General features: G+C 44.4%; 1 protein-coding gene and 1 long non-coding RNA gene across 12 annotated transcripts; one reads left to right on the top strand and one right to left on the bottom strand.

The window, feature by feature from the left end:
• Nucleotides 1–1,105: 1,105 nt before the first annotated feature.
• LOC128314291 (uncharacterized) lies at nt 1,106–4,285 on the bottom strand. The gene is made up of 2 exons (XR_008295761.1): nt 4,178–4,285; nt 1,106–3,438 (listed from the first exon to the last, which is right to left on the bottom strand). It is a non-coding gene; the product is annotated as an uncharacterized LOC128314291 (long non-coding RNA).
• An 840-nt stretch (nt 4,286–5,125) lies between these two features.
• Nucleotides 5,126–22,965, top strand: LOC128314290 (zinc finger protein 596-like). 11 transcript variants are annotated; one of them, XM_053216187.1, is made up of 8 exons: nt 10,714–15,331; nt 16,552–16,638; nt 16,909–17,045; nt 17,419–17,584; nt 18,285–18,411; nt 19,140–19,235; nt 19,748–19,830; nt 20,282–22,965. In XM_053216187.1, the coding sequence occupies exons 4-8, from the start codon at nt 17,471–17,473 to the stop codon at nt 22,070–22,072; spliced, it is 2,211 nt and encodes a 736-aa protein (XP_053072162.1). In that variant the 5' UTR covers nt 10,714–15,331; nt 16,552–16,638; nt 16,909–17,045; nt 17,419–17,470; the 3' UTR covers nt 22,073–22,965. The 11 variants fall into 11 exon arrangements, with proteins under 11 accessions (XP_053072167.1, XP_053072164.1, XP_053072168.1 ...); XM_053216189.1 differs by lacking the exons at nt 10,714–15,331; nt 16,909–17,045 and adding an exon at nt 5,129–5,280; XM_053216190.1 differs by lacking the exons at nt 10,714–15,331; nt 16,909–17,045 and adding an exon at nt 6,344–6,362.
• Nucleotides 22,966–22,971: the final 6 nt, after the last annotated feature.

Raw genomic sequence — 22,971 nt, 5'->3', positions numbered from 1 at the left:
AGTTCTTTAGCTTTGTTCCTCAGTCCTATGTTGTGTATTCTAGCACATCCCTTTGCTCACATTTTGATTGGGACTTAGCTGAATCTGTACATCAAATTAGGAAGAATTGTCATTTTAAGAATATTGAGTCTGTGGATCATGAAAAACTAACATCTCCGCATTTCCGTTTTATTTGCGACCTTTCAAGAGGGTTATGATGTTTCTGAATGCAGATTTTTACATATGTTGTTAGGTTCATGCCAAAGGAACTTCAATTTGAAGGTTGCCAAATGCCTATTAAAAATGGCATTTTTAAATGTTCAAATTCCAACCGTTAATTATTAGTGGGTGGGAAAGCAGTTGGCCTTAATAAGCTGACTTTATGCTTTGATTCCTGGTGTCTGAGTGCATTGCAGGGTGCATTTCATTAACATCCACACCCACGAAGACCAGGAGGGGTGCCAGGCAACACTAAACGGGAAGCTCTGAGCCCCTGCGCTGCTCCCTGCGGCCAGCAGGGGGCGCGTGCACTTTGCGCCAGCTGGGGGACCCTGGAGAGCCACCACCGGGGACAGGCGCACTGACGGCTATGGGCTGGGGAGGAGCTGTGCCCCGCCTCCTGGAGGCTCCTCTCAGGCAGGGAACGCAGAGCCTCGCTCCAGGGTGTCCCCGCATGGGCCACTCTCCGCCTTCGCAGTGCCGCTTTAGGGGGACTCGGCGCGGGCGCTCAAAGGACAGCCACCGCGGGAGTCTGCGAGGCCAAAGTGGAACTTCCGGGGCAGTCGGAGCAGGTCCAGATGGACCCCAGTCTCCACCCAGAGACAACTTTGCCTGAACACGCATTCCTTGCTAGTACACTTTTTCTTTTTAATCCCCTCCTTTGGCCTTTAAAAACCTTTTCCTGTTTCGCTCAGAGAAGCCCCCTCTCCTTGCCTGATACGATGTGCCTCCACCCACAAACCGTTTAACAAAGCCAATTAGACCTTCAAATTGACAGGGTTGAATGCAGTTTTTTTAGCACACCAAGGGGAAATGGGGCCCCTATGTACATGCTTCCACTGGCTTTTAATGTTTTATTCCCTTATAACTCTATAAAGTAGCTGAAAAAAACAGATGTACTAACATATTTGAAATTCCAAAATTTTATTTACACCCGAAACGGAAGTATTCCAGTACCTTACCTTTTTTTTCCAAATTCAGAAAGTGTATTTCTAAGTTCTTTTAAAGTTTCACGTACATCTAACAGGCTTCCAAAGTCACTTTCTCTCATTTGTTTTAAGCAAGGGGACAGGCCTTCTAATAGCACACAACTTCATATATTGCCAGTTTCTCCTTTGTTCAAAATAATGTATCACACTGATAATTTGCGTTTTAAAAACGGTTTTGATTTCAGCAGTGTGCACTTCCTCTTTTGACATTATGTATATTAGTACTTGGTAAAATGTTAATTTGGGGGGAAATTGTTCCGGTAGCATTCAAACTTGGTGCCCCGTGTCTATCTGTGTGTCTACAGGTAGTTTTCTGAAAAGAAATGAGAATATCCCATGTGCTTGCTGAATTAGAAAAACATGGATTTATACTTTGTACCCTATTTTAAAAGGTTATTCTATTTATATTTATAGAAACGGAAGTTTTAAATACTCGAGATCGTGAGCTGAACACAGATTGGCACAATGATTTTGGGAAGGGGACATAATAACTTCTCCCTTTATCTAGGTTGCCAAAATTGACCATTATCGTATCTCTGGCCAAAAGCAGTTTTATATCAGTATCATGTTGCCAATTAATAATTACCTAACCTAGTCCATTTCCATTTTTTTAAAGCAAAATGATGTAATACAGGTTCAGTGCAAGGTAAAAGGTGAACAACTAGGAAAACCTCCTGCATGTCGTTATTCTCTACATTGTAGAAGTGTGTTTTTCTTCTAAAGAGTAAACCAGGTCTCTGTAAAATGTTATTTAGTCCTATCTCATATTTTATTTAACGTGATGGCTGATATTCTGTGTGTAACTTTCCCTCATGTAAAATATTTTAGGTAAGTAATTTAACTTTACATTGCTCAAGACAAAAACACATGACAACCTATGTCCTAACACGGCTTTGCATTTCTTTCTTACCTTGCAAGAAACTGTATAGCTGAAGCAAAAAACAAAAAACAAAAAAACAAAAGAGGGGGGTAAAAAGCTTAATGCTAATTTCTGTTGCACCTGCATTCATTTTTTTAATGTTTATTTACTTTTGAAAGAGAGAAACTGAACATGAGTTGGGGAGGGGTAGAGAGAGAGGAAGACACAGAATCTGAAATAGGCTCCAGACTCTGAGCTGTCAGCACAGAGCTGGACATGGGGCTCAAACTCAGGAACAGCAAGATCATGACCTAGGCTGAAGTCAGACACTTAACCACCTGAGCCACCCAGGCGCCCCACTGTATTCACTTTTCTAATCTAGACTCTGGGAAACTGTGTTGTACAGAATGCGAGAGGAGTTCCACTTGAGCAGACACGCTACAAACATCCCCCAGTTAGGGTGAGATGTGTAGACTATTCCTCAGGTACTGGTGACTGCCTGAGAACAGAGGCAGGGAGAAAAGAAATAGTTAGTTGGTGTGGAAAACAAAAGCAAAAGGAAATGCACATAACATCATTTACAGTCATGTTGGGTATGAAACTTCCACTAGAGTTTGTAACTGTCTTTTTTGTTTGTTTGTTTTTTAAGAAAGAGAGCGTGAGCAGGGGACAGGGGCAGAGGGAGAGAGAATCTTAAGCAGGCTCCATGCTCAGCCAGCACCCCGAGGCAGGGATCAATCCCATGACCCTGGCATCATGACCTGAGCCAAAATCAAGAGCCAGGCACTCAAACAACTGAGCCACCCAGGTGCCCAGTTTCTAACTGTCTTAATGATTTACAAGAAAAACACCATGTTTAACAATGGACCTCCAGGAACCTATAGGCTCAATTTCCTGGAGCCTTAAGGTCACCCTCCCCTCTACAGGATGGAAAACCTTCTAGTAGTCAGTCTTCATAATCTCAGTGCAGTGCTTTCTGCCTACAGGTCCTGTTCCCATGCTTTAACAAAACCACCTTTTTTTTTTTTTTTTTTTTTTTGCACCAAAACCTTTTCAAGAATTCCTTCTTGGCCGTCAGCTTAGAAACAATTCATTTCAACATCGGTGTCTACCTGCTGCTGCCTGTGCAGAATTTTCTAAGTACGTGTCAGAACCTGGGATGCCATCCCAAGTCATCCTCTAGTGGCTGGGAAACACTGACAGGATACCCAGGGACCTCCTGGTGGTCCATCAACAGCCCCAGACAAAGAACACAAACCCAGAAGGCCAGACATGAGGGTGGCTGGCAGGAAGTGCAGAAAGGCAGTCAGCACGGAGACAGGGCTGTGGCCTGATGTTTGGTATAGGCAGGGCTTTGGAGACAGGCAGAAATGGATCCTAAGCCCAGCTTCCCTGGAAAACACATGCACAAACCAAAATAAGAATTGTCTCGGAATGACAGATTGTTTTCAGACGAATTTTCATGCCCTATCCTATTCTGTGAATTTCTATTTTCAGCATTTTGGAAAAATGAACACATATAAATAGTAATCTGGCATTTTTAGAAGAGAGAAGAAAAATGAATATTGCTCCTAGGATATGAATTGGATTATATAAGATATAAGGATGACAATCTATTCCAGGGCCTTATGCTAAACATGTAATGTGCCATGTGGAAACCACATCATAAGGAAATAAAACCCATGAGTACTCTTTTTACATTAAGTTTGATAGTTTCCATGCATCACTTGACCTAGTGATGACAAAAACCATGAGCTCTATGAAAGTGAGTTCTTGCTGCCCCTAAGTAACTGTTTCTAATGAATGATGCTAAATCAGGTAAAAATATTATCTAATAAGGTTTTCACGACACATGACACATTATGCGTAACATAAAAACTTTGTGCTGGCTGTTGGCCTGTTGGTCTTTCATATCTCACACATGGTACACACTTCATAGATATCACTTCTTGAAAAGAAGCCTCATAAATTTCATATTTGTATTTCCATTCTAAAAACACTGAAACAAGCTCCCTGCAGTCGTACCATATGAAAAAAAACATCTGAAGAAGAAAAATGGATATTGTATGTATGGTACCATAGCAAAAACTGAATACCAGAATAGGATATTCACTCACTCCCTTTCACTTACTCCGTCTTTCCAGGTCCATTAGACAACCTACATCCTGTATTTCAGCTTCTTTTTCCAGTGGGCCACGGGAACAGTGAAAACAGCAGCCAGGGCATTTTGACCCCTCAGAGCCACCGGAAAAAAAAAAAAAAAAGAAAAAAGTCTAAGTCATGCCAGGAACCCCTTTCTGTGGTTACTGTGGACCCCCGCGAACTTCACCTATGCTCTCTCTGCCTGACTCTGGAAATATTCTAAGTGGCCATGAGGACCCAAGAGCCACTAGTGTCTGCCTGGAAAGGTTGGAGACGGTGTCTATGCTACCGAATTCCTATCCAGAACTTCCTAGGTTACTTCAGGAGCACGGGAAATGCCACTGCCCCAAATGGGAATCTCAAGGGAAGCTTTCTAGGCCTGCCTGGAAAGGCTGCTGCTGGACTAGAAGCCGCTGAGAAGGTGATGCGCACACTGAAAAACGACAATAAATTTTCTAAGTCCTGGGGGGCGGGGAGGGGCCGGGAACAACTTGTACCATCCCTGAACATTTGTACAAAAAGGACACAGGAAACTTGAAAATACAGTTGGAAACCTTAGCTCACAGCCAGCTCAGTCAAAAGATGACAAGAACGACGGGAAGCTGTTAGACTAGTTCTGTTAATATAACAAATGATCAATATCCTCACGGAGTGCACATGAAATTGGTGTAAAATTGCTTAGGACCCAACAATATTTTCAAAATGTCACGAAGGCTGGGAAAGCACGGAGACCTCTAGCATGACCCTCACACAATACGGTTAAAAGGGAATGCATTTGGGATGTGCCCCCTGCTACCCACCCCAACCCTCCACCCCCGCCCCTCTGCCAGCCCTCCGCTGTTCCCGCTGGGTCGAGCCCGGGCACTCCGGTCCACTAGGACCGTTTCCCCCAGTGCACAGGACCCCCCACGTGGCATCCTCTAGGCTGCTCATTTTACTCACTCTCCCTTCGCGGTCGCCCGGCGTCTCCCTCCCGGGCTTTCTTCCCTCAAGTCGCCGCCCACTCGGCACTCGGCGACGGAACGGATGCCGTCTACGTCCTAGCAGCTCACTTTCCAGTGGGATATCGGGAATGTAGGCACACTCTGGCAGGTACGGCCGGGGGAACAGGTTTGGGGACAGAACAGCACGAGGTGTCACACAACGGGGTGGTCCCCTCCCCCAGCCCGGGGCCCAGGGGCCTCGCCCACAAGGTGACCGCGAATGGAAGGCCTGGCGACGGCAGGGCCTCACTGCAGGAGGATGAAAATGGCTCGGATGTGAGTCTTGTGCGAGGAATGGAGTCGGCCGAATGTCATGGCCAGGGGCGGGAGGCGGCAGCCCCGGCACTAGCGGGGTGTGTGTGTGGGGAACATGAAGACTAAGATTTCATGTACTGAGAGCGGACACGGCGTGGGCGGGGACTAGGGAGGGAGAGCAGAGACCACGAGGGGATGTCTGCTGAGGGGCCGGGCCGGTGTAGGACGTGACCAGCGTGGGGCGGACCCTAAGGAAGGTGAGCGGAAACGGGGCCTGTGCAGGACGTAGACACCGTGAGGCGGCACTTAGGCAGGGGATGTGGGGACCGGCGTCAGCGGAAGGGCGGGGCCGGTGCAGGGCGTAGCCGGCGTAGGCCTGGGCCTAGGGACGGCAAGAAGAAATCAGAAGGGTACGTAAGCGGAGAGGCGGTGCCGGTGCCGGACGTCTCACACATGGGGCGGGGCAAAGGGAGGGAAAGCGGGGAAGGTACGTCAGCGGAGGGGCCGGGCCTAGGGAGGTAGATCTTAGGGCTCAGACAGGACTTCAGGGAGGGAGGGTGCCAGAAGCGTTAGGAGGGGCGGGACCTGTGAAGGACGTGGCCAGCGTGTGGCGGGACTTGGGGAGAGAGTAAAGAACAGGGTCGGGGCGTAAACGGAGGGGCGGGGCTAACATATGACGCGACGACCTTTGGGCGGGGCCTATGGACAGTCAGCGGGAACGGGACCATAGCCATGGGGCGGGCCCGGTCTAGGACGCTTGCCGTCATAGGCGGGACCTGGGGACGTTATAGTGTAACCTGAAGGACACGTAATCGGAGGGGCGGGGCTACGGAGGATGAGCGGGGAAAGGAGCGTTGACCGAAGGGCGTGGTCGGTACAGGGCGTAGCCAGTGTAGGGCGGGGTCTAGGGACGGTCAGCAGAGAACAGAATGGGAGGTAAGATGAGGGGCGGGGCTGTTGCAGGACGTGACCAGCGTGGGGCGGGGCTAAGGGAGGGTGAGACAGTGGGAACGTCTGCAGAGGGGCAGGGCCTAGGGTGTTTGGCGGGGGCGGGGTGGGGTCGGTGCCGGTTAGGGATTGTTCAGCTTGAGGCGGGGCCTGGGAGGATTTGGGGGGGAGGGGAAAAGAAGTCAGCGGAGGGGCGTGGCCTGCGTGAGACGTGCCTGGCGTAAGGCAGGGTATAGGGAGGGTGAGTGGAGGACCCAACACGGCGTCAGCGGAGGGGCGGGCACTAGGAAGAAGAGCGGGGGCGGGGCCGGCGCAGGACGTGGCCAGCGTAAGGCGGGGCCTGGGGGGGGTGTGAGCGGCGAGGGTACGTCACCGGATGGGCGTGGCCGGTGTAGGATGTGGCCCGCGTGGTTCGGGGCCTAGGGAAGGTGAGCGAAGAGCGGGAACGGTACGTCAGTGGAGGGGCGGTGCTTGTGCAGGACGTTTCCAGCGTGGGGCGTGGCCTAGAGAAGTTGAGCCAAGGTCCGGCTGGTTTCTGACGTGGCTAGCGTGGGGCGGGGCCTGATCGGGGCGTGGCCCCGTGCCGCCCCGCCTTTCCGGGTCCTCCCCTCCTTCCGTCCCACGCGCCGGCAGCCTGGCCGCTCTGGTCGGTTTGTGGGTGTTTGGTGTCCGAGGGATCCTACTGCTGCTTCTCTACCTACAGAGACTGTTTCGGGCATTCCAGGTGAGACTCAGAGCCCTGGGGCCTCTTGCACTAAACGCGCCGATGTGTCCTCGTTAGGGTGACAGGTGTGTGTATAGCCCGTTGACTGGACACGCCGGGCTGGGGGTGCGGGCCTCGCGGGACCTCGGAGGCCGCCCTTGGCGCGGGTAGTGGGCCGACCAGGGCAGGCGGGGTCTCTGTTGTTGGCGGAGAGCCGGCGGGATCGGCGCGACGTGGCCCAGAGCAGGGGGTGCTCAGCGGGAGGCTGAGTGTCCGGGACTTGGGGAGAAGCGTGGGTGCCACCGAGAATCGCTTTAGGTCGTTAAGTGGTCGGTGTTGCAGCTTCACGTTTTCCTGGGGCGACTCCCAGAGCTATCTGAAGATGGTTTTTTTATTTTGAGAAGTATGAGATATTCTTTTATTTCTTTTCTTTTTGTTGTATTTAGAGAGAGTGCAAGTGGGGGAGGGGCAGAGGGAGAGACAGAATCCAAAGCAGGCTGCAACCCGGCACCTAGCCAATACAGCGCTGAATCTCAGACCCTGGGATGATGACCTGAGTCAAAATCAACTCCGATGCTCAACCATCTGAGCCACCCAGGCGCCCAGAGAAGTATGGGGTATTTTAATCACTGTTTTTGTTTTCTGTTTCTTAATGCTTTATGTCAAGTTGGGATAATGAATGAGGCCTGTAAAATGGATTCCATTTAGGGAATGTGTGGATTTTGATTTTAATTGATGAAAATTTAATTTTCAATATCTGAGGACATTTGAGAGGGATGTTTCTTGTTTGCCATTGTTAACCTTAAAAACAAAACTGCCAGGGGGCGCCTGGGTGGCTCAGTCGGTGGGCATGGGACTCTGGATTTCTCATCCCTTGATGGCAGGGTGATGGGATCGAACCCCAAGTTGGGCTCCGCGCTGAGTGTGGAGAATGCTTGGATTGTCTCTCTCCCTGCGCCCCTCTTCCCTCCCCTGCGCGAGAGTGCTTGCTTGCTCGCTCTTTCTCCCTCTGTCTTAAAAAAAAAAAAAAAAAAAAAAAAAAGAACTGCCTGTTATTTTAGCAGCAACTGTTGGGGCTATTGGGGAATGAATACAAGAGAATTGCAATATGAGACAAACAAAGCTTTAGAAAAACTGTAGGGAAGCATGGGAACCAAGGGGAGGCTTGCTTTTTTAAGGAGAAAAGGGGTAATTTGGGAAGGTTGCCTGAACTAAAAGTCCATTGGAGTAAACAGAGTTTGAAGTGTGGTGGTTTCTCACTGGCTGAACTGTTGTTCTGGGGGATAAGGAAAATGTCTCTTCCTCCTGCTGGACTTGTTGAGTAGTATCCACGTGCAGGGCCAAGTCCCCAAAGGGTCCAGTCCCTCTTCCTGTTGGGCCTGCAATTGACTGTGTGTTCTAGGGTGTAAAAGTTTTCCCTGCCACATCTGCCCACTCCATTTTAGGGAGGTTTCCTATTACTAGGTTTCACACCATAAACATTAAAAATCAGTAAGGAAATTAGATTTTCAAATTTAAATAGCTTCATTTATATCTTTTTAAAAGATTTATTTATTTTGAGAGATCATGAGAGGGGAGGGGCAGAGAGAGAGGGAGACAGAGAATTCCAGGCAGGCTCCGCACTGTCAGCAAAGAGCCCAGTGTGGGGCTCAAACTCATGAACCATGAGATCATGACCTAAGCCAAAATTGGGAGTTGGACGCTCAACCCACTGAGCCCCTCCAGGTGCCCCAATGTACACGTCATAAACTTTAACGTGGAAGTGTAAGTTAACATCTCTTTTTTATATTTCCTTTGGAAAATCTGATCCTGGTTGGAACTTGGCACTACCTGACTCTAAATACTCTGCTGCATAACTTCTCAAAGATTATTTACAAGAGAAGACATTCTTCTGGCTTTCTCGAAACTTTTTTTAAATAGTTTCTTTTTTTAATGTTTATTTATTTTTGAGAGAGAGCGAGCAAGCAGGGGAGGGACAAAGAGACAGACGGAGGATCTGAAGCGATCTACATGCTAACCACAGAGAGCTGAATGCGGGGCTTAAACTCATGAAACATGAGATCATGACCTGACCCTAAGTCAGATGCTTAACCAACTGAGCCACCCAGGTGCCCTCTTTCTCAAAAGTTTTAAGTTGATTTAATATTAGTATTTGAACTCAAATCAGTTCAGAAATTGGAAGATATATTTCTGTTAGGCAACAGAACAGTAACCACCCTGGAGGTCCTATAAAGAAGAGGACCCAGTGCTCCTCCAAGTCTCCAAATCTCCATTCCCCTGAGCTCAACTTACTCCACTCAGACCTGCTGGGAAGTGGACTCCATTAAGGAGCCAGGACTTTACATCATTGGTGGTTAAGTGACCTTGACATTTGGACTCTCCGTTTGGTTTTTCTTTTTCCCTCTATGCTTACCTACGAGTCCAGTGATAGAATTCTGTCTCTGACCCATCCAGCCTCCAGACCACCTTCTCTGTTAAATCTTCAGTGTTTAGGTGTATACATAATATGCACTTGGGAGTCTCCACATTAGATGGAGTGAGTTTTCTTGGGTCTATGTGGGGTACATATCCCTATAAGTAACTGAGCCCAAAAGGTGGGTATCTTGAGTAAACCAAACTCTACACAATGTCTTCAAGTCTCTGTTTTCCTGGGTCCTTTTTTTCAGGAGAAAATTCAACCCTACATAAGTACTGTTTATTATAATGGAAACTATTATTAAACCACTTTTCATTGAGGTTACAAGTTATTTCACATAACTGTGAATTTTGACTTGTGCATTGGCTTTTTCATGTGTGAATCCGCATGTTATCAAAACTCTCTGAAGAAAGAGCTCTGAACACATGGCTACAGAGCATACACACACAAACCACTGGTAGCGTTTGCTGAAATGTAGTAGCTGGTCAGGCCTGGGGATTATTGATGCTTTAATGGCATGGAGAACAATGATGAGTGATGTCAGCTGACTCAACACATGACAAATCACATTGGTGATCTTTAAAGACTCAAAAGGATGACTGAACCTGATAGGTTGAAGATAGCATCTCCTCTCTCACCTGAATGACCATTGTCCTGTGACTGAATGTTAACACTCGACTGCATAACTGAGGCAAAAATCAGGATGTCATAACTTCAAATGACCCACCACTCCTGTATTGAAACCTTGAGCCACTCTGCCTCTTCCTGACACCTGGACATAGCAGCTGTCTCTCAGTCCTATTGAGCTTCCATCAAGGAAGCTTGCCTTTTCCATTAGAAGCCCCGTAGATATCAAAGATGCATAAGACATTGCAACATAAGAACTAGGATATCCTGGGAAATCTTTGGGAATTATATATCAACAGGGCAGAGCCTAGGGATTTGATATTCTCTTATTGTTTTCCAGATTGAACACTGCTCATGTTCTGTCTGGTAAACACTAATTATCTTGCACTGCTGAGTTAAAGGGTAGAAGGAACCATGGGCTCCTGGGTGGCTCAGTTGATTGTGCAAACGGCTTTGGCTCAGGTCATGATCTCACGGTTCATGGGTTTGAGCCCTACGTCGGGCTCTGTGCCAACAGCTCAGAGCCTGGAGTCTGCTTTCAATTGTGTCTCCCTCTCACTCTGCCCCTTCCCCTCTCACACTCTCTCTAAATAAATAAATAAAACATAATAATAATTTTAAAAACGATAGAAGGAGCCAGCAGTAGGAAGCCAACTATCTCGGACCCAATATAAGTGTCTCTATCTTATTACTTTAAGATCAGTGTCTGCTTTCTCCTCTCTGCCTCAGATATCATTGTACTGGGATAAATATAAGGAGCTCTGTCTCAGTAATTGTATCATAATCCTTCTATCCATTTTCCTTTCAAACCAAGTTTCCATATTGTCTTTTGTTTGCCTAAAAATTACACAAACTGATTTTAATACTTTTTGACAGTGATGAAAACAGCACAAAAGATATTTAACAAATGCTGAAACCTAGCTAGCTTATTAGCTGTCACCAGAGGGCTGTTACTGTCACTTTCTATCCCAGTGCCTAGACCCACTTGCACATTTACAGTCCTGTTTGGCTTGTCCCACCTTAGAACATTTGTACTTGTCTGTTCTTCTCTGTATGGCTCTTCCCCAGATCTCGTCATGAACGCCTGCCACTATCATTTCTCTATTTCTCAGAACCGCATTCTCTGAACACGTTTTTACAACAAATTTTCTTTTCTAACAACAAATATTTTCAGGATTTATTCAAGTAGGTCATATTTACAACTGTGCCTAGGGGCCCCTGGGTGGCTCAGTTGGTTAAGCATCTGACTTCAGCTCAGGTCATGATCTCACAGTTCACGGGTTCAAGCACTATGTCTGGCTCTGTGCTGACAGCTCAGAGCCTGGAGCCTGCTTCAGATTCTGTGTGTGTGTCTCTGCCCCTCCGCTCTCCCTGGCTCTCTCACTCTCTCCCTCTCTCTTTCACAAATAAATACACATTAAAAAAAAAAAAACTGCCTAATATTCAAAAAGGGGAATCTCTTATGTCTGTTTTTGGATTTTTTTCTTATAGAGATCTTTGTAAATTTTTATTCCTGTATAATTTATCAACATTCTGGGTCTTGAATCCATGTCTGTGACCCCACTGCCCCTGCCATTCTGCAGAATGGATGTCGTGTTAGCAGGCATGAAAACTACACTAATCTTCTTGTCCATTTCCATCAGAGTTCTTGGGTGACCAGGTGCATTGTCAATGATCAGTGATATTTTGAAAAGGTTATTTTTTCTGAGCAGTAGGTCTCAACAGCGGGCTTAAAATACTCAGCAAACCACATTGTAAAGAGATGCGCTATCATCCGGCCTTTGTTGTCTGTTGATGGAGCTCAGCCAGAGTAGATTTAGTATAATTCTTAAGGGCCCCAGGATTTTCAGGATGGTACATGGGCATTGGCTTCAACTTAGTCACCAGCCGCATTAGCCCCTAACAAGAGAGTCAGTCTGTCCTTTGCAGCTTTGAAGCCAGCCACTGACTTCTCTCTGGCTATGAAAGTCCTGGATGGCATCTTCTTCCGACAGAAGGCTTCCAGTAGATTTTCCAACTTAAAAGCTGTTGGTCGGTGCAGCCACCAGCATGAATTGTCTCAGCCAGATCCTCTGGATAACTGGCTGCAGCTTCTGTATCAGCACTCGCTGCCTCACCTTGCAGTTTTATGTTATGGAGATGACTGCTTTTCCTTACTCCCACCAACCATCCTCTGCTCGCATCAGGTGTTTTTCTGAAGTTTCTTCACCTCCCTCATCCTTCAGAGAATTAATTGAAGACAGTCAGGGCCTTGCTCTGGATTAGGCTTTGGCTTAAGGGAATGGTGACCTTCTATACAGACCACACAAACCTTCTCCATATCTACAATAGGTCTGTTTCAGTTCACTTTCTTTTTTTTAATGTGTATTTATTTTTGAGATAGAGACAGAGCACGAGCAGAGGAGGGGCAGAGAGAGAGACACACACACAAAATCCTAAGCAGGCTCCAGACTCTGAGCTGTCAGCACAGAGCCCGACACGGGGCCGGATCCCATGAACCATGAGATTGTGACTTGAGCAGAAGTCGGACGCTTAACCGACTGAGCCACCCAGGCTCCCCTCACTTCACATTCTTATCACCCATGTGTCCACTGGACTTGCACTTTTAATTTCCTTCAAGGACTCTTCCTTTGCATTCACAGCTTGGCTGACTTTTTGGCACAAGACACCTAGCTTTCAGCCTGTCTCTGCTTTCAGCATGCCTTTCTCACGAAGCTCATTCATTTCTAGCTCTTGATTTAACGTGACAGACCTTGAACACTTAGGAGGCCGGTGTAGGGCTGTCTCATGGAAAAGAGGCCCAAGGAGAGGAGAAGAGGGACAGCTGGTAGGTGGAGCAGTCAGAATACACGCAACACTTACTGATTAAGGTAGCCCACACCTATGGGCACAGCTCGTGGCACCCCAAAACAATTGCAATAGTAACATCAAAGATCACTGAGCACAGACCACAGTAACAAATATGATAATGAAAATGTTTTAAATATTGTGAGAATTCCCAAAATGTGACACAGAGATAATGTGAGCAATTGCCCTTGGAAAAATGGCACCGATCAACATGGCGTTGCCACACACCTTTGTAAAAAGCAGTATCTGTAAAGCACAATACAACAAAGTGTGCCTGCCTGTAGTTAAGACCTGGAGGAGAAGAGGTTCTATATTCTTCTGGGCCCAGGCCACCGCCTTCAGCAGCCCCCTCCTCTTCATCTCCAGGCAAGCAAATGAAATCCTAGAGCAGACCCTTCCTCTTCTCCAAGTCAGATTTAGTTGACATCCTACCGACTGCCATGCTCTACACGCACAAAATATGATAGGTTCCATGAATAAATTGTACCTTCAGTGTTCATTTTCCCATACATAGGATGTGTTTCAACTATTTTTGAATAATACGAAACAGTATATACGTCTTAGGATCTGTCTTCATATATAAAAGAATAAATTACTTGTGAAGAAAAATCAGGCAATATATTTTCAGTTCAGGCACAGGCATTTGGTTCCCAAAAGAATAGTTTGTCCCTTTTTTCTTCTTAATGTGTTTGTATCAAATATAAAAGTGAACCTATAGTAACTCTCAAAAGGGAGCATTATTTTTAAAGCGGGAATTTAAGGTAATCAGGTTCTTGTTTCCCTGGTTCTCTGACACGTTCCTGTCTTGCCAGCCTCGTCACACTGCACCATCCTTGAGGCAATGAGGGCTTCTGCTCATCAGAAAGGAGTGTCTGCGGTAGGGGACTGTGGACCAGGCTTGTGCCACACAGAGAGTGGAGCTCTATTAGAGAGTAAAAAGGATACGTGGTCAGATCCTGCGTTGTTTAAGGGCTCATTTAGAAGAGATCATTTAAAGAAATTTTTAAAAAACAAGAAAACTTTGTGTACAGAATCTCAAAGGATATATCTTTTAGGAAAACTTGTAGAAAATACAGATGTTTTAGTCAGTTTCCTATAAACTTATTTGAGCAAAGCCTTAGGACTCCCCATGGAGGTAGGCAGGAGCACTATTAGAGACTTTCCCCCCTCCCCTGGTAACAGAACTTGTGTAAAATTGCTGAGAGAAGCCAAACCATTTGTGTCCCAGGGGCTGAGAGCAAACTACAGTCAGGTGAGTTGGGTGGACTGGACGGGGAGGCGGGCTAGTGGATTTCTGAAGATGATGGAAGGTCTAAAGGTCCTACTTGTAAGGCCAGTGAGAAAGCAGGGAAGAAGTTAAAGCTGGAGAGTGTTAGGAATGAAATTTGTGCTTGTAAGTGATATTAGCCCCACCCAGCAGCCTCTGGAGAGGGGAGTGGTTGCTGGAGGTTGAGCTCTAGAATCACTCTTGAACACTGGAGACCAACCTCCAGGCTGGTGAGAGCTTCCATCTGCTGGAGGGTAATCCTGCCCACCTCCATGGGGACTGATGGATCCTGCCCTGGGGACCCTTCTGGACCTCACTCCGTGTACCTCTTCATCTGACTGTTCATCCTTGTAATAAACCAGTAAAACTGAGTAAAGTGTTTTCCTAAATTCTAGGAGTCATTCTAGAAAATTGCCAAGCCTAATTTGAGGGACTGTGAGAACCCTTGAATCTACTGTGCTCTCGGCAGAAAATGTGGGCAGCCTGGCACTACATTTATGGTTGGCATCTGAAGTAGAGGAAGTCTCATGGGGCTAAGTCTTTGAACTTGTGGGATCTGATGCTGACTCCAGGAAGATGGTGTCAGAATGAACTGAATCCTTGGACACCCAGGCAATGTCAGAGAATTAGTTGCTGGTGTGAAGAAAACTATTTATATGAATTTTTAGATTTTGAGAAATCTATGACTGCTGTCTGTTACAGGGTGTTGGTCAGTAAGTGGGTGGAAGAAATGGACGTATAAGGAAGGTAAGAAGGCAGAACTAACAAAATATGCTTTTTTTTGGTCTCAGATGTTATTGAGCATGAGCCATGTAACCAGGCATTGGGATAGGTCATGCGTATGCAGTTGGAATAAAACAGCTTTTTTTATTTTTGGGGGGTGGATGCATGCAGAAAGGATTACATGGGAATTGAAGTGGGCACTAAAAGGAATGGAATTAGGGGCTGATAGACTTCAAGTGGTGTCAGAGGACTGTAGGTTCCCAGGTGTGAGGAGAACCTGGGCATGGGGAATGATTCTGTGGACAAGCTGGAATGAGAGAGGCTGTGATTGCTGGAGGGATCTCAGATTCTTCATCTGACAGGGAGAATTCCTGGTAAGTCCTGGCAGGGGGCTGTACCTGTGACCATGTTTAGAAATCTGAATTTGGGAAACAACATAATTGAAATACTGGCTGTATCATTCCTTACCATGTAACTTTCTCATATTACTAATGCTCTCTGAAACTGTTCCTGTCATTTGTTAATGTCATTCTGGGCTGCAATAGTAAAATATGTGGAGGCTTGAGCAACCCACATTTATTTTTCACAGTTCTCGAGACTGGGAGCTCCCAAGACCAAGGTGTCAGCAGATTCAGACAGACCAGTTCCTGGCTTGCAGAAGCCTGTCTTTTCACTGTGTCCCATCTTGGTAGAGAGAGAGCAAGTGAGCTGTGGTCAGTTCCTCTAAGAATGACTTCAATCCCTTCATGGGGGACCTCCTTTCATGACCTCATCTAAACCTAATTACCTCTAAAACGCCACACGTCCAGATACCATCATGGGAATTAGGGCTTTGACATCAGGATTTGGGTGGGAGTGGAGGGGACACAGGAATTCAGTCCATAAGAGTGACTATGCTGAAATCAGCAGAGTCTTTGTGAGGATTAATTAAGTGAATGTTTTTAAGTTTCCAAGCAGAGAGTCCTATTATTAAACTTTGAATTTGTCTTCCTTATTTTTTGGACTCCAGGTGTAAGGAGGTGAGTTACGTCTACTTTTGTTTGTGATACAATATCATTTTTCCATGAAATGCATTTAAGTAGAAACAAAATTTTGGTAAGAATTCAGTTTACCAATATGTTTAAATATACAATTTGTGAAATGCTGGGGTGTCATTTGTGGTGATGACTAATATACGACAACATTCCAGTTACAACTTTACTAAAATGTCAGATTGAACAAATATATTCCCTTATAAAACAATACCTCTGCCTTGTACATTTTGTAAGTCAAGCAGTTTTAGGTTTGGCGTTCAGAGAGAGAATTAAATATCCCTATGAAAAAGTTGGTAGTTAACTTAAAAATAATGATTTTCATTGCCTCATCTGAAAATAAAAAAGAATATTCCTATCTTATTGACGAGCAGCAGTAGCCAAAGCCTTGTCACTTCTGATCCGAGCGGAAGTGAGAGCTCCCACAATTGTCTCAGGGCATGTGGCGTGTTCTTGTAGGGGGAGCTGGGGGGTTGCATGCAGGCGCATCAGGGATTCATGACCAAGGGGTCTGGGAATTGTGGGTAAGACTGGAGTCTCTTGGCTTCTCTCTCCTTGCCCAGCTTTTCCTGCATACGGTTTGCACTCTCTGTGAGTGGAAATCCGGAGGAAGAGACGTGGTGGCCGAACTCTTGATGATGCAACTGCAGGTGGGTGGATATGCGATCCTTCTCCTGAATGATGCCTCTGTTGCCTGTGGCTGGGAAGGCTTCTCTTGGCCCAAGTCTTCTAAGTGCATCCAGGCAGTTTTCAAGGGTCTGGGTTCTAGTTCATTGTTGCCAGGATGCGCGGATACTTTTTGTTGGTCAGGGATGGATCAGGAAGAAGTCTCCTTTCCAGCATTTACACCAGTGCATCTCATGCTCCTTAAGGATGTCCTTGCAGAAAAGAAATATGCAGAGTTTTCCTTCTTCATGCAGTGCATGGGCTTGGTTGGTGGGTGATTCACCCGTGGGCCATGGTAGTGGCTGCAGTGACCTCGGCACGTGGTGACAGGTGATAGAGATGAGCAAGACCAGCACTTTACACTCCACTGAGGAGGCGGGCCTTTGGGCAGGTCAGCTCTGCAGTTTTCGAGAGAGTACAAGAAACATTTGTATGAGAGAGGAAATCAGCCATCATTTCTTTTCCCCTCAGTTTTAAGCTTACTAAAAGGTTTGGTAACATACACTTGATTAATCTGGAAACTTCCAAAGATGACTAAATCCTCTTTACTACCCTTATCCCTTTTCACCCATTTTCCCTCGTTATAATTAAACTTTTTAAAATTGGAAATCTGAAAACAGTGCCTAGGGAGTATTTTTCAAAAAATTAACTCTGTATTTGGCAGAATGTGGATAAAACTAGAGTCAAATTTAGAATCCTGTTGCAATTTTAGAAGGATTAGAGAGGCTACAAGTAATCGAGAGGATTCTATTGCCTTTCAACAGAAAAACAGGATTAACATACAGAGGATTGATGCAGTGATCATTGTTGTTAAGAATGGAGAGCTCACTGCAGGAGAGATCACTGTGGGGCCATCCTTCGGACGAGCCATCTCAGGAGCCCCTAACCGGACCGCAGGACCTATCTGCCCTGATACCTTATAAAGAACAAGTGAGTTTTTAAAATGAGAGGTGTGACTTGTTGACCCCAAGTTCTTCATGAAAGTAGTTCATCCTGCAGAATGCTGGGCATTGCTTCATAGGTGTCTACCTTTAATGTTATTATACCTACACTTGTACGTATGAAGTGTTTGCTGTAAAAGAAGCATCTGCACATTAGCTCACTGGAACTCTCAGTACCACTACGTATGTATATATGTGTGTGTGTATATATATATGTGTATATATGTGTGTGTGTGTGTGTGTGTGTGTGTGTGTGTATACACACACACATATTTTTTTCTTTTTTTAGTAATTTCTACAGCAAGCTGGCACCCAAACTCATGATCCTGAGGCCAAGAGTCACATGCTCTTCCAACTGAGCCAGCCAAGTGCTTCTCAATAGTACTTACTATTTAACCTATGTTATAATTGCCACCCAGGATGTCAAAATTACCAGCTTATTTGAAAATTGCCAGGTTATTTCATATTGAGATTCCTTTATGATGAAGTAATTGTGTGTGTATTTCTGTTTGAATGTGTCTGAAGGGCAGAAGGCAGATCAGCACAGTAGGAACATTTGATTTGAACCACAAATGGAATTTCAGTTTTCTATACATACAGCTCCCCCATCTGCTATCACTATCATGTTGACAGCTGCCCCATAGGGATTGTTCAGCCTGGCCCTAATGAAACAATATCTGATATTTTAGGAATCTGTGACCTACAAAGATGTAGCTGTAGACTTCACCCAGGAAGAGTGGGCCCTGATGGACACATCCCAGAGAACGCTGTACAGAGATGTGACGCTGGAAAACATTAGTCATCTGGTCTCTGTGGGTGAGTCTGTCACCATCTATTCATTCATTCATCCATCCTTCCATACATCCATCCATCTTTTTGTTTATTAACCTTGTATCCAGGAGAGCTTCCACATATTCTAATACAGCTGTCTGCCCTAACTCATATCTTTTGTAGCATTTCTGAATACTAGATGGAATTTGTAACTTTCTTTACTTTCATCCTGTGTGTTACATGATAATTTGAATACAGTCTTCTTGGCCACAAGTGTATATCTACTGCACTTTCTCCAAGACCCAGAACAATGCTGGGAATACAATGAATATTTTTTGAATGAATAAATAAATATCCTGAATATTTTCTGTCCTGGGCAGTATGGTGAAGGGTGAGCACTATAGAAAATGTAATATCTTGTATCACTTTCCACATAAAACTCCACAGAATATTCTGGTGGAGCTTATGTGTATTGTATTCCTTTGAAAATAGTGTTAATCCCCTTGTGAGAACATTTAATTCCTTCTGGATTCAAACACTAAGCCTTCTGCTCTCTCTCAGCTTGGGCAGGAGCATCAGCAATCAGAGATCTTACTGTCCTTGGGTGCAGTGTCAGGCTCAGAACAGTTATCAATGTTTTTAGTGTTCAAGGTGTTATTCTCTGGGCTGTTCTTCCACGCTCATGTTCTTCCTTGGTTGCCTGTACAGTAGAACATCAGGCGCTGTTCTTGGCACAGAACTGAAAATTCACATACCATTCTTCATTGATATAGGGTGTCATTTCTTCAGATCAGATGTGATCTCCCAGTGGGAGCAAAGAGGGGAGCTGTGGAGGGAAGAAAGAGGACCTCCCCAAGGCTGGAGTCCAGGTGAGCTGCAGACATGCGCTCAGTGTGAGAAGGCTAGTGAGTAAGCAGGGTCTTATTGATGTCAGTGCAGATTTCCTTGAGTGAACAACAGCTTCAGAAACTGTGAGTGGCCAATGAGACAACATTCCTCAGACTGTGTCATTATTTCTTCCATATGAGTTTCTCTTCATGTACCTGTACTTACATTCACCTCAGGCAAGCAAATGTTCCTGTCCTCGTTGGAGGTAAAATTTCACATTGTGGTCTTTGTCATGATTTCTTTTAGGATTTCCACTCTTGATATTCTCTGCAACAGCCCATCATTTTTTTTTTTTTTTCTTTAACTTAAACATTGAGTTTTGTTCTAATTGATATTATTCTAAAATGTATGTGTGTTCACCAGTATTTTCCTCAATTTCACATCATTTGGTCACGTGTGCTTATGTGGTCTCGTGAGCTTTTCAACACTTTAATTTCCTACTCTACTCAAGGTATTTCTTAGGTTTATTTCTTTTTTTCCTCAATTATTTTAGGCATGAAAAATAGCCATAACAAGCAAGAAATAATACCTATGCAAGATATCTGCATGAACGACCCACCTAACTGCTGGACAGTAGTAAGTGTCATGAGGAGGAACCTTGGCTATCCACGTTCAAGGCCTGGGAGGAGCCTAAATTATCAATTTAGAAGGATCATATAACGATTGTTACAGTTTGATATAAGTACCTTCTCAGAGAATGTGATTGAAAATTTAAATATGGGGAAGAAATTATCCTGGACTTAAGATAAAATTATTCTGATAAGCGGATAATTGTATAACTATGGTTTATTGGCATGACACGTAGTGATATCTTCATAAACTCTCAACCCTGCAATAAGGATGCTACAAAGGGTAAAAATGTGCATGCTGGAGATGAATGCCCCATGTATATGTAAGTAAGTGATCTGGGGAAGGTTTTAGTTGGAGATTATCACTGAGTGGTCAGCCTGGAATTCATAGGTAGAGAACTGGGTGCATGCATTTTTGGGAGAAGTCCTATAACAGTCTCTCATCTCTTTCCCAACAGCAGAAATGTCACACGGGAGAAGACCTCTCTGTATATAGTGGGTTTGATGAAGTTTTTACTCACACGTACACATTGACTCAACATGTCTTAACTCACACTGTACGGAAACCCTATAAATGTAATGAATGTGGAAAACACTTCACCCGAAACGCCAACCTTCGTACTCATAAAATAACTCACACAGGAGAGAATCCATTTGCTTGTAATCAGTGTGGGAGGCGCTTCAGGTATTTTTCATCTTTAACTAGACATAAGCGAATTCATACTGGAGAGAAGCCTTATGAATGTCGTCTATGTGGCAAAGCCTTTGTTCGAAGTTCCATTAAACGACATGAGAGAACTCACACTGGAGAGAAACCATTTAAATGTCATCTATGTGGAAAAGGCTTCGTTACTAGGTCTAATCTTCGAGAACATGAGAGAACTCACACCGGAGAAAAACCATATACATGTCATCAGTGTGGAAAAGCCTTTGTTACAAGCTCTAATCTTCGAGAACATGAGAGAACTCACAGTGGAGAGAAACCATATAAGTGTCATCTATGTGGAAAAGCCTTTGTTCAAAGCTCTTGTCTTAGAGACCATGAGAGAATTCATACTGGAGAGAAACCATATAAATGTCCTATATGTGGAAGAGCCTTTGTTACAAGCTCTTGTCTTCGAAAACATGAGAGAACTCACACTGGAGAGAGACCATATGCATGTCATCTATGTGGAAAAGCTTTTATTCAAAGCTCTAATCTTAGAGACCACGAGAGAACTCACACTGGAGAGAAACCATATACTTGTCATCTATGTGGAAAAGCCTTTGTTACAAGCTCTAATCTTCGAGAACATGAGAGAACTCACAGTGGAGAGAAACCATACAAATGTCATCTATGTGGAAAAGCCTTTGTTCAAAGTTCTTATCTTAGAGATCATGAGAGAACTCACACCGGAGAGAAACCATATAAATGTCATCTATGTGGAAAAGCCTTTGTTACAAGCTCTTGTCTTAGAAAACATGAGAGAACTCACACTGGTGAGAAACCATATACATGTCATCTATGCGGAAAATCCTTTGTTCAAAGTTCTAATCTTCGAGAACATGAGAGAACTCACACTGGTGAGAAACCATACAAATGTCATCTATGTGGAAAAGCCTTTGTTACAAGCTCTAATCTTAGAAAGCACGAGAAAACTCACACTGGAGAGAAACCATATACATGTCACCTATGTGGAAAAGCCTTTGTTCAAAGCTCTTATCTTAGAGAACATGAGAGGATTCACACTGGAGAGAAACCATATACATGTCATCTATGTGGAAAAGCCTTTGTTCAAAGCTCTTGTCTTAGAAAACATGAGAGAGCTCACACTGGAGAGGAACAGTATATATGTCATCTATGTGGAAAAGCCTTTGTTACAAATTCTGATCTTAGAGACCATGAAGGAACTCACACTGGAGAGGAACAATATATATGTCATCTATGTGGAAAAGCCTTTGTTACAAACTCTGATCTTAGAGACCATGAGGACACTCACACTGGAGAGGAACAATATATATGCCATCTATGTGGAAAAGCCTTTGTTACAAATTCTGATCTTAGAGACCATGAGGGGACTCACACTGGAGAGGAACAATATATATGTCATCTATGTGGAAAAGCCTTTGTTACAAATTCTGATCTTAGAGACCATGAGGGGACTCACACTGGAGAGGAACAATATATTTGTCATCTATGTGGAAAAGCCTTTGTTACAAGCTCCGATCTTAGAGACCATGAGGGAACTCACTTTAATTATAGTGAATGAACATGGAAGTGCCTTTAGCCACAGCTCTAATATAATATCAACCACAAGACTCATGTGGGGGAAGTTCTATGGTCATATTCATTATGGAAATGCCTTCATTTTTAATTTATCCTTACATAACATGAGTGAACTGCATGTGGAGGAACCCTATATTTATAATTAAGGAGGAAGAGACATTAGCTGGTCTCTGGTCATAGGTTGGACAAGAAAATCCAGTATGAATAATAATCTAATCTCCCTTAAATGGGAAATTACGCAGGAAAATCTTTACAGAAGGAGATCACTCCAGGACAATAACAGAAAAATTAATGCTGAAGAAGTTATTCATTATTATATGCATGGAAAACCTTTACTAGTAGAAAAACTGTTGTAGGCATGTGAAGTTTCACACTCTATATAATAGTGAATGAATGAAAGTCTTCAGTGATTTTAATTCCGTAGTCAACATGTAGTTTCTCACACTGTATATATACATTGATAGAATCAGATGAAAGGTTAGACTTTGCATTAGAAATCCCTGACTAGGAAAAACATTTATCAAGAATGTCTTAATAGAGTTTAGTCATTAAATTGTAATTTTGCCTAACGGCCTCTTACTATAAAAATATAAGAAAGATATGTAGAATTGTGACATCATCTGGGAATTCTAAATTCAGTATTTTGTAACAATTTTTTTTGCAGTAGTTCTTGGAACTGCATATGAGGCAAACTTGTTGCTGAAAAAGCCATTATGTTGGTCAGGGTCCTATTTTTCATGCAGCAATAGTAATTATGATGATTGGATTCAACTAGAAAGTGTCTTTGAATATTAACTGAAAAACATCACAAGATGATGCGTCATTACTACATATTGTTAACCATGTATGTGGGTCGTAACGATGAACTAAAGATTCTTATAT

Source organism: Acinonyx jubatus, chromosome B1 (assembly GCF_027475565.1).
Source record: "Acinonyx jubatus isolate Ajub_Pintada_27869175 chromosome B1, VMU_Ajub_asm_v1.0, whole genome shotgun sequence".
NCBI lineage: Eukaryota > Metazoa > Chordata > Mammalia > Carnivora > Felidae > Acinonyx > Acinonyx jubatus.
The sequence above is the reverse complement of the archived record's forward strand: the minus strand, read 5'-3'. Positions and strand labels throughout refer to the sequence as shown.